Raw genomic sequence first — 14,776 nt, forward strand, 5'->3', positions numbered from 1 at the left:
AGGATGACTGATCCAACGCCCACTGCAACCCTCTTCCAGGCTAATTGCATCCCTTCCCCTGGGGAAACACCAAGTGGGGTCTGTAACTCTGCTTTTTTATGGCACATCAATCATTATCATGATTCTCACTCCAGGGGCAAGCTGAGCTTGAGTTAAGGAATTAAACCCTGAGACAGAGAAGCAGAAGTTTGGTGCTGACTCCAGCAGGACTTAGTTTAGCAAAGCCATGCTCCTGGGCTGGACACAGCTATGGGCATGGTTTAGTTCCAAATTAAGTAATTTCTGTGAAGATCAGCTGAAATAAATATTTAGAAGGTATTGGAGTCTGCTGACCTGGTCATTCCTCAAGAAAGGGGTCTGGATTAAAGAAGCTCCAAGTCCCTTCCCAGACAGAGCCCGGTCTTGGTGTGGCCACAGCAGAGAAAACAATGGATTGCCAACAAGTTCTCTGCTATTTTTCCTGAAAACTGCATAATGCCAATGCTCCAGTGCAGCTCTCCCTGAGGACAGGAACACAACACAACTGTGGGGACTGTTAACAGCTGACTGATGACCTGCCTTTGAGTTCACCTGCAGGTTCACCCTTTACAGTAATTCAGCATTTGAGCAGAGATTAATTATTGCCCACTTGCTCCTGAAAGCTTTGCATCAAGGAAGGTCAGGGACAAAAGCCCTTCTGTTGGACACAGAAGTTGGGCTGCAGAGCTGCCCTGATCCACAGCAGGGACCAGATCACTCCATCCACAGTCCTGAGGGTTGAAGGAACAAGAAACTCCAGAAATCAGCCAAGAATTATTCATGTTTTTATTAGGAAAAGCAGAAGTCTGTTTAACAGTGACAGGATTTCAGTGAAGGGCATGGAAGACATAGTCCCATTTGAGGGTACAATCAAGTCATTCAAAGAAATCAAAAATGACAAGAAATCTGGCATAACAGGGTTAAAAGAAGCTTGTGCTCCTCAGAGTACCCTAAAGCCCTGTTAGATCAATCTCTGTATCTCACCCTCTGTCAAGGAGTTTGGAACAGCACAGGGAGCTGGGGGGAACTTCAGAGAGGGCAATTCTCACCTCAGTAACACATTTTAATTAAAAATTCGTGTCTGTCTCCTGGAAGAGGAAGATGCTGGTTCCAGTGAGCAGCATGTACCCTGCCCACCCTCCTCTGGCACAGCAGAGCTCTGTTCACCCCCAAGTGAAGCTACTACTGAAATCAGACAGCAAATTAAAACAAATGTAAAGGGAGCCAAGAACGAAATATTCTCTCTTCACTGCATTGTTCCTCTTAATGTGAGATAAGTGGCAGAGTCCTGGTGCCTCTGGTGAGTTTGCTTTTCTTGTGTATATGTGTTTTTGTTTGCTTATTTTAGTTTTAATTATTTATAATTCTCAGGAAAAAAAGCCTCTCCAAAACACACCCCTGCATTCTGCTCACTTCTGGTTCCATCAGTGACGTTTGTGCCTCATGACAAGCACCACGGATGTGCCACCAGCCCTGTGAGTCACACCAGAGTGACCCTGTCCCCTCCCCAGCCCAGGGGGAGGGCAGACCCTTCACCCTGCCCTGTTCCCCAGCTGCAGCTTCCCCCACACCACCCAGGCTCTCCAGGTAAACTGGAAACTCTGCAGTTTAAAACTACCAAACCAGCACTGAGTATGGCAAAAGAAGCCAGAGAAATCAATTTTTCCTGTGCCCTGAGCATGCATCCCGCTGGGAGCAAGGAGCAGTCAAGACTCCAGCCCAGCTACTGCCTCCAGGACTGTCCTCAAGGCTGAGATGAAGCACTGCAGTGCCTCTGGCTTGGCTTCATTTTGCTTCACTGAAACCTGCAGCTCTGAATCTGCTGCCTCAAGCAGGAGCTCTGTGAGGAAGAGGCAGCCTGAGTCATCCTGGGCACTCAGATAAGCTTTCCAGGGCTGGGCCCCAGCCTTGCTCATGGCAATGGTCTGGATGTACACTACACGAAGGGCTGTCTGGATGGTGTCTGCATGGACAGGCCCACACCAGGGCAGAGAGAGCTGGCAGCTCGTGTCCAGGCTCAGCCAGGTCTTCTCAAACTGTTCTGCAGTCAGGGAAACATCAGGAATCAAGCTTAGGCTGCCTGCATCGGGATGAGCCTTGAGGAGTTCTTTATTCCCTTCAGACACGGGAGTATCAGGATGGACCTCGACGACTTCCTTATTCCCTTCAGACACCAGAGACTCTGAAATGAAAGCACAAACACCTGAGATGCAGCTCCCAGCTCCCATTTGATGAGCAGAGGAAGGCTGGAATCCCAGTGCCACCAGCAGCACTCCCTGGGCTAGTGAGTGACCAGCCACACACTGCACAAGGTGACCAGAACACCAAATTCCCAAAGCACTCTGGCCTTCTTCACAACAGACCCACAGGAGACCATCCTGGCTGCCCAGAGAAGCTGTGGCTGCCCCTGGATCCCTGGAAGTGTCCCAGGCCAGGTTGGACAGGACTTGGAGCAGCCTGGGATAGTGGACGATCCCCACCCATGGCAAGATGTGGGACGAGAGGAATTTCAAGGCTCCTTCCAACCCAAACTATTCTGGGATTCTGTGATCTGCTGGCAAGGGGAGAATGGCTCCCAGGGGAAGGTGAGGCAGGTTTCTTTACCTGTGTCTCTGCTCCTGGAGTCAGCACACGGAGAACAGGAGTAAGAGGGTTCCACAGGCTGCTGGGCAGTGGCGAGTGCCCAGCGCTCTCTGCCATAAACTGTGGCCAGAGTGTTGAAGTCCAAAGCCCAGGCATTGACAGGCTGCTTGCTCTGGTTCCACAGGAGCCCCAGGGAGGGGTCAGACTTGGGGCTGCACAGGACCCTCTTCACCTCCTCCACCCCAGACTGCAGAAGGCGATAGTAGAACAGTCCCCGGTCCCGGACAGCCATGTCCTGCTCCTCCTCTGGGAACCACAGAGATGCAATTCATGGGGAATTCTATCAGCCACATTTCCCCAGAGTACTAACACTCAGTTATTAAAAACAGACTTTCAGGGACACCATGCAAGCCTGCTTACAGACAGAGAGTGAAAGGATAAGGGGGAATGGTTTTAAACTAACAGAAGGCAGGGTCAGATGGGATATTGGGAAGGAATTCTTCCCTGTGAGGGTGGGGAGGCCCTGGCACAGGCTGCCCAGAGAAGCTGTGGCTGCCCCTGGATCCCTGGAAGTGTCCAAGGCCAAGCAGGACAGGGAAGGTGTCCCTGCTCAGGACAGGGGGTGGAACTGGATGATCTTTAAGAACCCTTCCCACCCAAACCATTCTGTCCCATGACTCTGTAACTCCACACTCACCAGCCTAAGGCATGGAACCACCTGACCCTGGATGGATCCTCAGAGCCAGGATGCTGCCACAGCCTGGGACACAGGCAGAGCAGGTCCCTCAGAGGCTGTGAGCACACAGGGAACCCACCTATGCAGAAGTGGAGCAGCCTGCCCAGCATGTCCTGGCACTCGGCGGGCCGGGCCAGGAACAGCCGCACCAGCGCCGTCAGCAGCTCCATCTTCACCGCCGGGAACGTCTCGGACCTCACCTTCTCCACAAAGTCCTCCAAGACATAGGGAGCGTTTGGGATCTTCTCCCCATGCGTGCCCAGGAGCCAGACCAGAGCTTGTTTGCCCTGAAGGAACCGCAGGAACACCAAAGAGCTGCTGTGTGCCACGGCGTGGTGTGAAATGAGCACGCCGAGAGAACAAATCTGAACATTTCTGATTGTTGCCCCCGATCTCAAGGCAAAGGGAATCTGAATGGTCCTTGTCCACCTGCCCCCAAGTACTGCCCCTCACCTCGCTGTCCTGGATGGTGTCCTCACAGCCAGGCAGTGCCTGGCACACGGCATCTGTGCACTGGGGACACAGCCAGGCCAGGTCCCGGAAAGCACGGACCACAGCTGTGAGAAAACAAGTTATCAGCGTCCCACAAGAGTTATAAAAAACATTAGAGGGAAAAAATCATTTCAAACCCCTCCATTCAATGGGCTTTGCAAATCTCAGCCAGGAGGGTCAGCGCCCTGCCTGTGACTGATTTGAGGTACCCTCCTGCCCAATCCCATGACACTGCATTTGTCAGAGCAAAGCTGTGTCAGGTCTAAAATAAAGCACTGAGACTTCAGATTGTTCCTCTGCTGGAGAGCAGCCTCTCTTGTGGCCACTGCCAGCCTTTAAAAAGGCCTCTGACTCATGATGCTTCAGACACACGAGGTTGGAATGACAAATTAAAGCTGACCCCGATTCAAAACGAGGCTCGTGAACTTTGGGTCAAAACTTTAAAGGTTTTGCTGCTCACTCAGAAACACCAACAGCTCCTGAAATGGAATTCAACAGCTGAGTGCAAGTGTGTGGTTTTCAAATCTGAGAGCAAGACCAGTTAAAAGAGAACAGCAGGAACTGCAGTGATGTGAAGGTGGATCTGAGGGCAGAAGAGAATAAAGGAAGCTTGGGTACAACTGAATCAGACTATTATGTGAAATCACAGAGATTCAAAAGATCTATTAATCATCTTGGCTCTCAAACAGACAGTAAAATGTCTCTGCTGAGCCTCTCACTCCCTGAGTCAGCGAGTGGCAGCCAGAAAGAAGCATGAACACAGCTACAACCATCTTCCCCTTTCCCACAGAGAGCAGCTCCTGCAGAAGGAACACACTTTATATCCCTCAATCCACCTGGAAAACTTCCAGCTGAAGGTGCCAATTACACTGGAAGCCAAGTGCCTTTGAGGAGTTGAGTTTGGGAACACGAGCTCCAGCAAGGGCAGGTCCTGAGAGCATAAAGCAGGCAGCAGCCTGCAATGGTTACCTGAGGTGATGTGCTCCTGCTGGAGCCCCAGAAGCTCTGTCAGAATCCCCACACACTGCTCTGTGTATGTCCTGGCAATATTGGCTGCAAGGATGCCAAAAAGACATAAAAATCAACCTTCTGTCAGAGTGAAACAGGAATCATGAGCCCAGCTACTCATCACAAATGCATTTTGAAGAAACAGTCTCCCTCCTTGCCTTTCTGACTACCATTTCTGAAAGTGTGGCAAACTTGGCTTGCTCTCCACACCAGGGACATGTTCCTTTTTCTGAGGCCACGCCTCAGAAGATTTCTGAACTTTCCTTAAATGTAATACATTAAAAAAGGCCTTTTTTCATCCCAAACTTTCTCCTTATGAATACTGTAATAATTCACCTATTTTTAATGCTCACAAAACCAAAACTACCATCTTAACTCTGCCCCCATCACAACTCAAAGAACAAGCAGGTATTAGAGCTCCTCCACGCCCTGCACAGCTTCACTGAACACTTTTAGACTCATTAGCAAGATGAAATGCCACATTTTCTCTAGAACATCTCCTCGCAGCATGAGATTGAAGGACTTTCTGCACAACCTGAAGCAGCTGAAAGCCAGGACTTCTGAACTAATCAGTGTTTCAGAAACACTGACACAAACCACCCCTGGGCAGCTTGGTATCTGTGCTGCTGCAGCACAAGAGCAGTGATTTGGTGCTTGCTCAGGTACCCTCCAGCAGAGGACAGCCCCCCTGAAAGCTCCAGGGCTGCACCAAGCCAAGGCACAGCTCTCACCTATGGCAAAGATCGCTCCCTGCGCCAGCTCCACCGACACGTCAGTGCAGTAACTCTTCAGCTCCTCCAGCACCTGCTGCACATTTTCATCGTTCACCAGCTCACACAGCACCTCCATCTTCTGGCACTTGATGTAGTGGGGCTCCGAGTAGGAGCAGAAGAATTTTTTGTAGTGGCTGCTGAAGTGGCCGGGCAGGCTCCTGAGGATCTGGCGCACGTGGCAGAGCGCGGTGAAGCACAGCTCCCTGCTCTCCGAGGTGCAGGCAGACAGCAGCGGGCCTTTCACCCGCACCAGCACATCTGCCTGCACATCTGGGTACTCCCTGGCCAGCACCAGGAACAGCTTGGTGGCTGCCATCACCACGCTGGGGCTGCTGCTCTTGAGGTAGCCGTCGAGCAGGTTGAGGATGTCGAAGAGCTCGTCCTCGCTGCGCGGTTTGTAGCGCAGCAGGAAGGTGAGCACCTCGCTCTGCCCCCACTGATCCAGGTCAGGCATCCTGCCAGGAGCACGAGGGGCACAGTCAGGGAAGGCAGGAACATCTGTGCAGAGCAGAGGCCTCAGCCTCTGACCTCCTGATGGCCTCTGTGCCCACCCAAGTGGGTGCCACAGTTTTATCACAAGAGAACTGCCCGGTTATTAACTCAGTCACGTGCATTTCTGCTGGTGTTTACACCAGGCAGCAACACTGACAAGAAACTCTGGGCAGAGCAATACCCCTCTTTTCCTAGATCATGTAAATTACTTGTAGAAAACTGATTTCTTCACGCACCACAGTTATATATCTTTCAGTGGATCTGGAGAGACACACTAGAACATACCTGTCCCACAGATATATCATGTGTATTATCACTAAAAAAAACCCCAAAAATCTCTTCACGTAAACCTACAATTACAAACCAAACCACCAGCTGAGGCAAAGACTCCCTGGAAGAGCAGGGCATCCCAGATTTCTCTTAAGACCTTAGCCTGAAGTGGTTTAGTTTATCTTAGGATGGCCACCTCCATCTCTGGGTACCTGACAGGAGGTCAGAGAAGGTTATGCCCCCCATAAACTGCCTTTCTGCATAGAAAACATGAGAACAAGACAAGCTTCCAGCATCATCATAATATACTAAAGAAAACAAACCTGTTGAGGAGATGATGGGCAATGGGTTTGTTGATGACAACACCTCCCTCCTTCTTCAAGATCTCTTCCAAGGCCCTCAGACAGTTGACAACCACAATGGGGTCCTGGTCACGAAGCAAACTGTAGAGCTCGTTCACCAGTGCACCATCTGCAAAGCACAGAGCTTCTGCCATCAAGATCTGTTGGCACATTGCAGATTAATCACTGTATGTGAGTCTTTACCACAAAAAAAAGATGTGGCTTGAACTGGGAGCAGGGATCAATGAGACTTCAAGCTCTACAGGAACACCTTGGCACAGCTTTTCCCTGAGGGTCTGTGTGGGTCACAGTGGCCCCTGGCTGATCACAGTGGAACAAAATCATTGAATCACTGAACCATAGAATGTTGGGGGTTAAAATGGACTTTAAAGCTCATCTAGTGCCACCCTTGCCATGGGCAGGGACACCTTCCACTGTCCCAGGCTGCTCCAAGCCCCAACGTCCAACCTGGCCATGGACACTTCCAGGGATCCAGGGGCAGCCACAGCTTCTCTGGGCTCCCTGTGCCAGGGCCTGCCCACCCTCACAGGAACAATTCCTTCCTAATATCCTAAACCTGCTCTCTTCAGTCTGAAGCCCCTTGTCCTGTCACTCCATGCCCTTCTCCAAAACCCCTCCCCAGCTCTTTCACAGGTTCCCTCCAGGTACTAGAAAGCCGCAATCAGATCTCCCCGGAGTCTTCTCTTCTCCAGGCTGAACAACCCCAACTTTCTCAGTCTTTCATTAATTACCCTCCACTTTCTCTCTCTTTTTGCCCTGCAGCCACAACAACACCGGGGTGGCGCAGAGACCGTGGGACACCCTTAAAGCCTGAATGGGCATCACTAACACAGCCCCAGGGCCACCAGCCCCAGGGCCACCAACCCCAGTCCCAGGGCCACCAGCCCCAGGGCCACCAGCCCCAGTCCCAGGGCCACCAGCCCCAGGGCCACCAGCCCCAGTCCCAGGGCCACCAGCCCCAGGGCCACCAGCCCCGGTCCCAGGGCCACCAGCCCAGGGCCACCAGCCCCAGTCCCAGGGCCACCAGCCCCAGGGCCATCAGTCCCAGAGCCACTCACCCACTTCGCAGTCGCCCTGCAGCTTCACCATCTTGGCACAGCCCAGCACGGCCGCCCTGCGCACGTAGGACGCTTTGTCCCGCAGCCCGTTCACGAGGGGCTGCTGCAGGTACTCCTGGATGCCGGGCATCCTGCGGGAGGGCAGGCGGCCATCAGCGGGGCACGGCGGCCGCGGGCAGCGCCCTGCCCGGCCCGGTCCGGTCACCTGAGGCCGCACATGGTGCGCAGGGCGAGGCCGCGCACGGCCGGGCTGGGGTGCGCGCAGTCCTTGCGCAGCGAGTTGACGGCCAGCAGCGCCAGCTGCGGCTGCCGCGGCGCCTGGGCGCGCACGTAGAACGACACCAGCTTCTTCTGCACCACGTCCGGCACCGCGCCCGCCTTCACCATCTCCGGGAAGAGCCCCGACACGTCGGCGCCCTGCGCCATCAGCCTGCACAGGGGGCACGGGGGGCACGGGGGGGCACGGGGAGCACGGGGCTCAGCGCGGCCCGGCGCGGCCCCGCGCCCCCCGCCCGCCCGCCCGCCTTACCGGATGACCCGCAGCACGGCGCCGCGGTACCGCGCCGGGTCCGCCTGCACGTGCGGGTTGGACAGCGCCCGCCGCAGCTCCCGCTGCGCCTCCTCGCCGCCCAGGTACGGCATGGCCCCGCGCCGCTCCGGCTCCTAAGCGCCGCTGCCGGGCCCACCGCGACTCCTAGCACCTGGTGGCGGTCGCAGTCGCAGGTGCCCGTCCCGATCCCAGGCCCGATCCCAGGATGCAATCCCGGCCCCAGACCCCAAGCCCAGGTGCCGGTCCCGACCCCAGCCCTATTCCCCAATCCCGGCCCCAGCCCCGTTCCCGGCGCCGCTCCGCCCACCGGCCCCACGGCCCCGCCCCCGTGACCCCGACGTGGGTCGCCCCGCCCCTGGCGCGCGGCCCGGCCCCGCCCCGCCCCGCCCGCGCGTGCGCGGCGCTTCCCGCCAAAACCGGCGTGAGGGGAGCGGGGTCTCTGCCCGCCATGAGCGGGATGGTGCTGGCCGGGACCCCCATCGCCGTGGACTTCTGGAGCCTGCGGAAGGCAGTCGGCGCCCGCCTCTTCTTCCTGTCCCACATGCACTCGGACCACACGGTGGGGCTGTCCAGCACCTGGAGCCGCCCGCTGTACTGCTCCCCGGTCACCGCCCGCCTCCTGCATCGCCGCCTGCAGGTAGGTGTGTCCCGCTCGGCCCGGCCTTCATCGCCTGGGCACTCTCACCTGCCCTGCCCAGCCCTCATCTGCGCACCCTCACCTGCCCTGCCCAGCCCTCACACTTCGGCTCCTGCAGGTGCCGATGTGCTGCATCCGGCCGCTGGAGGTGGGGCAGACCCATGTCGTGGATGAGGTGACGGTGACGCTGATCGACTCCAATCACTGCCCTGGCTCCGTCATGTTCCTCTTTGAGGGTACCTTCGGCACCATCCTCTACACAGGTACAGGGCACAGAATCACAGTATGGGTTAGGCGGGAAGGGACCACAGTGGGTCACCCGGTCCCAGCTCTTTGCTCAAGCAGGCTTGTCCCAGAGCTCATGGCACAGAACTGTGACCAGATGGTTCTGAAATACCCTCGGTGAGGGAAACTCCCCACGCTGTCTAGGCCCTGCCCTGCCATCCCTGTCCTTACAGGAGATTTCCGCTACACAAGTACCATGCAGGCTGAGCCGGTGCTGAGGGGCCGCCACATCGACCGCCTGTACCTGGACAACACCCACTGCCACCCCCGGCGGGCCCTGCCCTCACAGGCAATGGCCACCCGCCAGATTGCCCGCCTCATCCGCGCCCACCCACAGCACCACGTTGTCATCGGTGAGTGCAGCGCTGCCCTCCCTCCTGCCAGCACGGCCCCAGCCGGGGCTTGTGTCCCCCCGCCCTGTCCCTGAGCCGCTGCTCCCCTGGCAGGTGTGTACACCCTGGGCAAGGAGACGCTGCTGGCGGAGCTGGCGCTGGAGTTCGGCACGTGGGTGGTGGTGAGCCCCTGGCGCCTGGAGCACATGCAGATGCTGGGGCTGCCGGACGTGTTCACGGCCGAGGAGGGCGCAGGCTGGATCCGCGCCGTGGATGTCGCCGAGATCCGCCGGGACGCGCTCATCGCCTGGAACAAGCTGCACCCCACCATTGCCATCATCCCCACGGGCAGGCTCGTGAAGGTCACCCACCCCAGCATCCACGTCATCCCGTACTCGGATCACTCGTCCTTCGAGGAGCTGCGCGAGTTTGTGAAGTGGCTGAGACCCTGCTCCATCGTGCCCATTGTGAAGGGTGACACGTGCCAGGTTTACTTTCAGGAATACCTGAGCTCTGCTCCCCAGGTACTTCCTGACTTCAAAGGCTCAAAGCCCGTGCAAGAGTCTGGACAGCGGCAAAGCCAAAGGAGGGGGAAGAAACCCACAAGTCTCTGGAAAAGAGCCCTGCAGTGTTCTGTGCCCCGAGGGGTTGTTTATGAGTCCCCAGAGAAAAATACTAAGAAACCTGAAGCAGTTACAAATATTGAGGTTTCTCAGTACTGTTGTGAGCTAGGCCTCTGCTCAAAAGGCTGCGCTTGTTACAGGGATGAGAAGGAAGAGCTGAGTGGGGAACAGATGGGAACAGCAGGAGCAGCACCTGTTTCCAGTGGGCACCTTGCAACTGGATTTGCAGAGCAGTATTTACTCACTCCCTTAAATGTCCTGAAGCAGAATTCCTCACAGACATTTGATCAGGTGGTAGAAAACTTTTTTCGGAAGGGAGGCACGCCTTGAAAAATTGTGTGACATTGCTGGTGCTAGTGCAGCAGTGTTTCATTCTGCTCCAATGCTCAGGTTTCCCAATAGGAGAGAGGAGCTGGGCTCTGGAGCTCTCCTTTCTTTACCTCTTTATAGAGGACAAAGAGGTCGTCTATAGGAAACTAGAACCAATTTGTAGATGGTATTTTTTAAAAACTTGTTTATTTTTTCTCTCTACACCTGCTGTGTCCCCACACTATGCTGGGGACTGTGGTCCCACTGTCTTGTGTGCTTTGTGTCCACCTTTTGCAGTGACTTGCCTGTCCCCTGTTGGAAAAGTCCCTGAGAGGTTGATTCAAGCAGAGCTGCAGAGGGTGTGAGCTGACTGCAGATGAGTAACTGATGGCTGGAATGTGATGGAAGGAGCAAGGGGGAGAATCTGAGAGCTTCAAAGACTCTTCTTTCTGTAAGTCTGTGATACCTCACTGACCATGAGCAGTTCATTCCCAAGTGAATTACAGATGTTCTGTATTAAGGTGCTTTTTAAAAATGCTGCTTAAAGAAATGTAGGAAACAAAGTGCCTTAAAGTACAATAATCTGTTTTCTATCTGTTAATCTACTAATAATTCCAGCTTTTGCATCCAGCCAGCCAACTGCAGCTGGATATAGTCCTGCTCTCCTGAAAGTGCCATCTCAGTGCTAATTGTCAGTGCTTTTTCAGGTTTGTGGCTAGGAAAAGTAGGAATTGTCTGGGTTCTTGAGTTGTAGGCTTTGCAGGGTGGATCACTAAACCTTCTGCAGTCTCTGCACTCAGCCTTGCACCTCTGAATTCTGTCTGATTGCAAAGCACTCCTGATAAGTGCCAGTGTTCTGCCTGCTCTTGTCCTGCAGAGGCAAGTGGAATGGGAGATAATGAAACATCTGCTTGGGGGTGTGAAGTGATCAGTCTGAGCAGCATTGTTTGGAAAGATTGTGACTGAACAGCAGAACTGGCTCTGTTAGTTGGAGGTTGGGCACTTTCCCAGTCTGGCACAGCTGGGGAGTGTCTGCAGTGTGACAAACCATTGGGTGCCCACTGCAGCTGACTGTGCCAAACAACACTGCCAGCGTTTCAAATTGGCCCCTCATATGGTCAGGGCAGCTGGAGTGGAAATGGTCACTGGACACTGTTCTGGCACAACAAACCAGTTTGTTCCTCAGCTCTCTTGATCCTCCTTTTGTTACTGTCCAGGCAAAATGTTTCAGAATCTTCTGAACATAGTGTCCTACAGGGCCTTTCCAAGTGGCAGCTAGATGGCTTGAATTCTCTGAATTGAGCCAGAAAAGGAAGTTTGCTCTTGAAGTAGAGCCAGGCCTTGTGAAAAGCAAAGGTGCCCCTGGATGCAGCAGTCACAAACAGGGCTGTCCAGAACAGTGAGGGTGTTGACAGCCAGAGTGGGGATATTTGGAAAGCTGTTTGTTTGGCAAACAGGAATCCTGACTCCCAAGCCTGGCAATATTTTCCCTGTTACATAAGGAGTGCCTGTCCCTGGGACTGCTGTGGCTCTGCCTGCCAGCTGCCGTGGGGACATTGGAAGTGACAGGGCAGTATCCTGTGAACTGCACACAGGGCAGCAAGGGCAGCTTGAGCCTTCTGCTGTGTCCTGCTGCTTGGAGTTTTCTGTGTGGAATATTTCCTAATCCAAACTGAACCTCAGAGCTCTGTCAGGTGGGTGTGAGTGGAGACACCTGCACGTTTTGTAACATGGAAATGATCGTCCCGTGCTTGTAGTGTGCTGGCTGCTGCTGCTGCCTGGGAGATGCAGGCTGTTATTTCAATATTGTTGAAATTCAAGTGACTCATTTGACAGGCAGGGGAGTGAAGCACTGCCTGAACTCCCAATTCCACGTCCTGCTTTGAGCATTTGAGCAGCCTCTCCACTGCTGGGGAGGAATGCTCACCTTCTGAGTCACTGCTCCACTTGGGCACGCTGCAAATGACCCGGGAGATCTGATGTTTTGTGGCATCCAGCCTTTCCTCTTTTATCCTTATCAACTGTTTATTAAAGTAAATGGCGAACCTCCTGGTCAGCCTCTGGGCTAAAAGGAGTTGTAAATGGTAATTCTCTAATTCTTTACAGAGGTAAATCTGAGCTTTAATCATTCACAAACAAGTGAACATTGCAGGCTTCTGAGTCTGGGGATCTGCATCCTATGTCTGTGTGTTCAGTTAAAACTGCAGAATAAAATGCTGCCTTCACATTCTAGAGCCGAAAAGGTAATTCCTGCCACTCGAGGAGGGAATTATCCATCATGCAGAGCCAAGGAAACTTAAAATCTCTCAGTGGCTTTAAAAGGCAATGGAAGCAGGAGAAACTTCACCAACAGGTAGTTTCTTGGAGACCTTTGCCTCAGCCCAGCAGGTGCACAAAGCATTTTAGTGCCAAACATTTCTTCCCTGTTGTTTAAACACCTTTTGTGTGCTTTCCTAAATTGCTGGAAAATAAAACATGGCCTTGTGGGGAAAACTGGAATTGCTGACTCTTGGGGCTTCTGGGCATCCTTCAGCTTCCCCTGAAGATAGTTTAGTGGTGGACCTGACAGTGCTGGGTTAATGGCTGGACTCTGATCTTAAATGAATTTTCCAACCTAAAAGATTCCATAAAATCTCCTGGCAGTGAATACATGGTCTCTTACAGGCCATGTTCTCCCTCACACTTCTCTCCATGATTTCCCTATTTTCCTGCCCCCCAGCCTGGCTCAGCTGAGGGCTGGAGTGTTGTGGAGAGCAGGGCTCTGAGCCTGCTGCTCCCAGCTCACCTGCCCTGCTGCCCACAGGTGTGTTTTGCTCACAGCAGTGACAAGGAGAAGCTGCAGCCCAGTGTTGGCTTCAGTGTAGGAGATCTGAGGGCCTCATGCTTGGAAAGTTCAGTTATCCTGGCAGGGAACAGAACGTGCTCCGAGCAAAGTCCTCCCAAATCTATACACACAGAGCATGCTCCAGCTGCTTATCTCTGCTCCACAGTTGGGAACCAAGCCCCAGTGGGGCGAAACAGCTCAGCCAAGGCCTTGCAGAGGAACAAGGAACGGGCTGGGTTCCCTTTGGCAAGTTTTCAGTGCTGTTTTACCAAGCTGTGGCAGGTTGTGAGGGCAGGTTCTGGAGCAGAGCTGCCTGGGGAGGCTCAATCACTGCATTATGAACAGCTCAGTTGGCTCAAACTTCTCAAAACAGTAGGACAGCATGAAGGAGTGCCCTGTTTATGCTGTGGAGAGGGGAAAATTCTTCTCCAGGTTGTTGTCAAGAGGCTGAGGTAAAACTTGCCTGGCTCCTGTGCTCCACAGAAACAAGTGTGTAATGTCACCTTGCAGGGAACACCCCAGAGCGCTGCTGGGTTGGGTTTCTGACTCTGCTTCCCCAATTACAAGGCCAAAGCACTCCCAACTTCTCTCTTCCCTGCTGCAGAGCCACTCTGTTCCTGCAGCACAGGGGCTTCTTTGCTAGGTGAAATAAACTGCAGTGGTGAAAGCTTTCCTTCACCAGAAAATGGGTTTATGTATTACTTCTACAGTGTGTTGTCACTTTGGGCTTATTCCAAAGCCTAAAATATCTGTGCTTTTTTATGGAGTCCTCTGGAAAGGTAGTAGAACATGTTGAAAGTGTAGAGTCACCTTGATAATCGTGTGAGGTGCCTTCAAGTGAGCTCCTGTGGACGTTTTGTGTGTGGTTTGTGATTTCTTATGCTGAATTTGAGATCTTTCGTCACAGCTCTGCTGTGCTGAAGTTTTTCTGGCTGTGGCTTTGCCCTTGGCCAAACCCTAGCCCGAGGCACAAGCAGCCATGGGGTTGTGCAACAAAACCTTTGGGCCAGACCTTGACCAGGAGCCTTTGGCTCTGGCTCAGGGAGGCTGGGACTTCCTGAGCAGGTGCTGGAGAAGGTGAGAATCATCTTCCACTCTGTCTTGGAGGTCACTGTGAGCCTGCAGAGAATTGTTCCAGGAGCACTGGGTCCTCCATGCAGGACTGAGACTTCCCTGTTTCAGAGGGTGCAGAGCTCCTGAACAGTGTTTTGCTGGAGGGGGTTCACGCTTGTTGTGCTGCTGTTCATGTAAACAGGAAGCTGTGAGAGTTTCTGAGGTTTTCATAGAATCATGGAATGATTTAGATTGGAAGTGACCTTAAAAATCAAGTTCCAAGTCCTGCCATGGGCAGGGACAACTTCCACTACACCAGGTTGCTCCAAGCTCTGCCCAACCTGGCCTTAAAACACTTCCAGGAATGAGGC

General features: G+C 53.7%; 2 protein-coding genes across 2 annotated transcripts; one reads left to right on the forward strand and one right to left on the reverse strand.

The window, feature by feature from the left end:
• Nucleotides 1–781: 781 nt before the first annotated feature.
• On the reverse strand, nt 782–8,614 carry AP4B1 (adaptor related protein complex 4 subunit beta 1). The gene is made up of 10 exons (XM_066335826.1): nt 8,322–8,614; nt 7,998–8,222; nt 7,793–7,923; nt 6,696–6,843; nt 5,569–6,065; nt 4,799–4,882; nt 3,791–3,894; nt 3,417–3,624; nt 2,623–2,907; nt 782–2,200 (listed from the first exon to the last, which is right to left on the reverse strand). Exons 1-10 carry the CDS (start codon nt 8,432–8,434, stop codon nt 1,725–1,727), a joined length of 2,271 nt encoding a protein of 756 aa, XP_066191923.1. The 5' UTR covers nt 8,435–8,614; the 3' UTR covers nt 782–1,724.
• A 121-nt stretch (nt 8,615–8,735) lies between these two features.
• DCLRE1B (DNA cross-link repair 1B) lies at nt 8,736–13,027 on the forward strand. The gene is made up of 4 exons (XM_066335827.1): nt 8,736–8,979; nt 9,098–9,242; nt 9,438–9,617; nt 9,711–13,027. Exons 1-4 carry the CDS (start codon nt 8,791–8,793, stop codon nt 10,547–10,549), a joined length of 1,353 nt encoding a protein of 450 aa, XP_066191924.1. The 5' UTR covers nt 8,736–8,790; the 3' UTR covers nt 10,550–13,027.
• Nucleotides 13,028–14,776: the final 1,749 nt, after the last annotated feature.

Source organism: Sylvia atricapilla, chromosome 25, assembly GCF_009819655.1.
Source record: "Sylvia atricapilla isolate bSylAtr1 chromosome 25, bSylAtr1.pri, whole genome shotgun sequence".
Classification (NCBI taxonomy): domain Eukaryota; kingdom Metazoa; phylum Chordata; class Aves; order Passeriformes; family Sylviidae; genus Sylvia; species Sylvia atricapilla.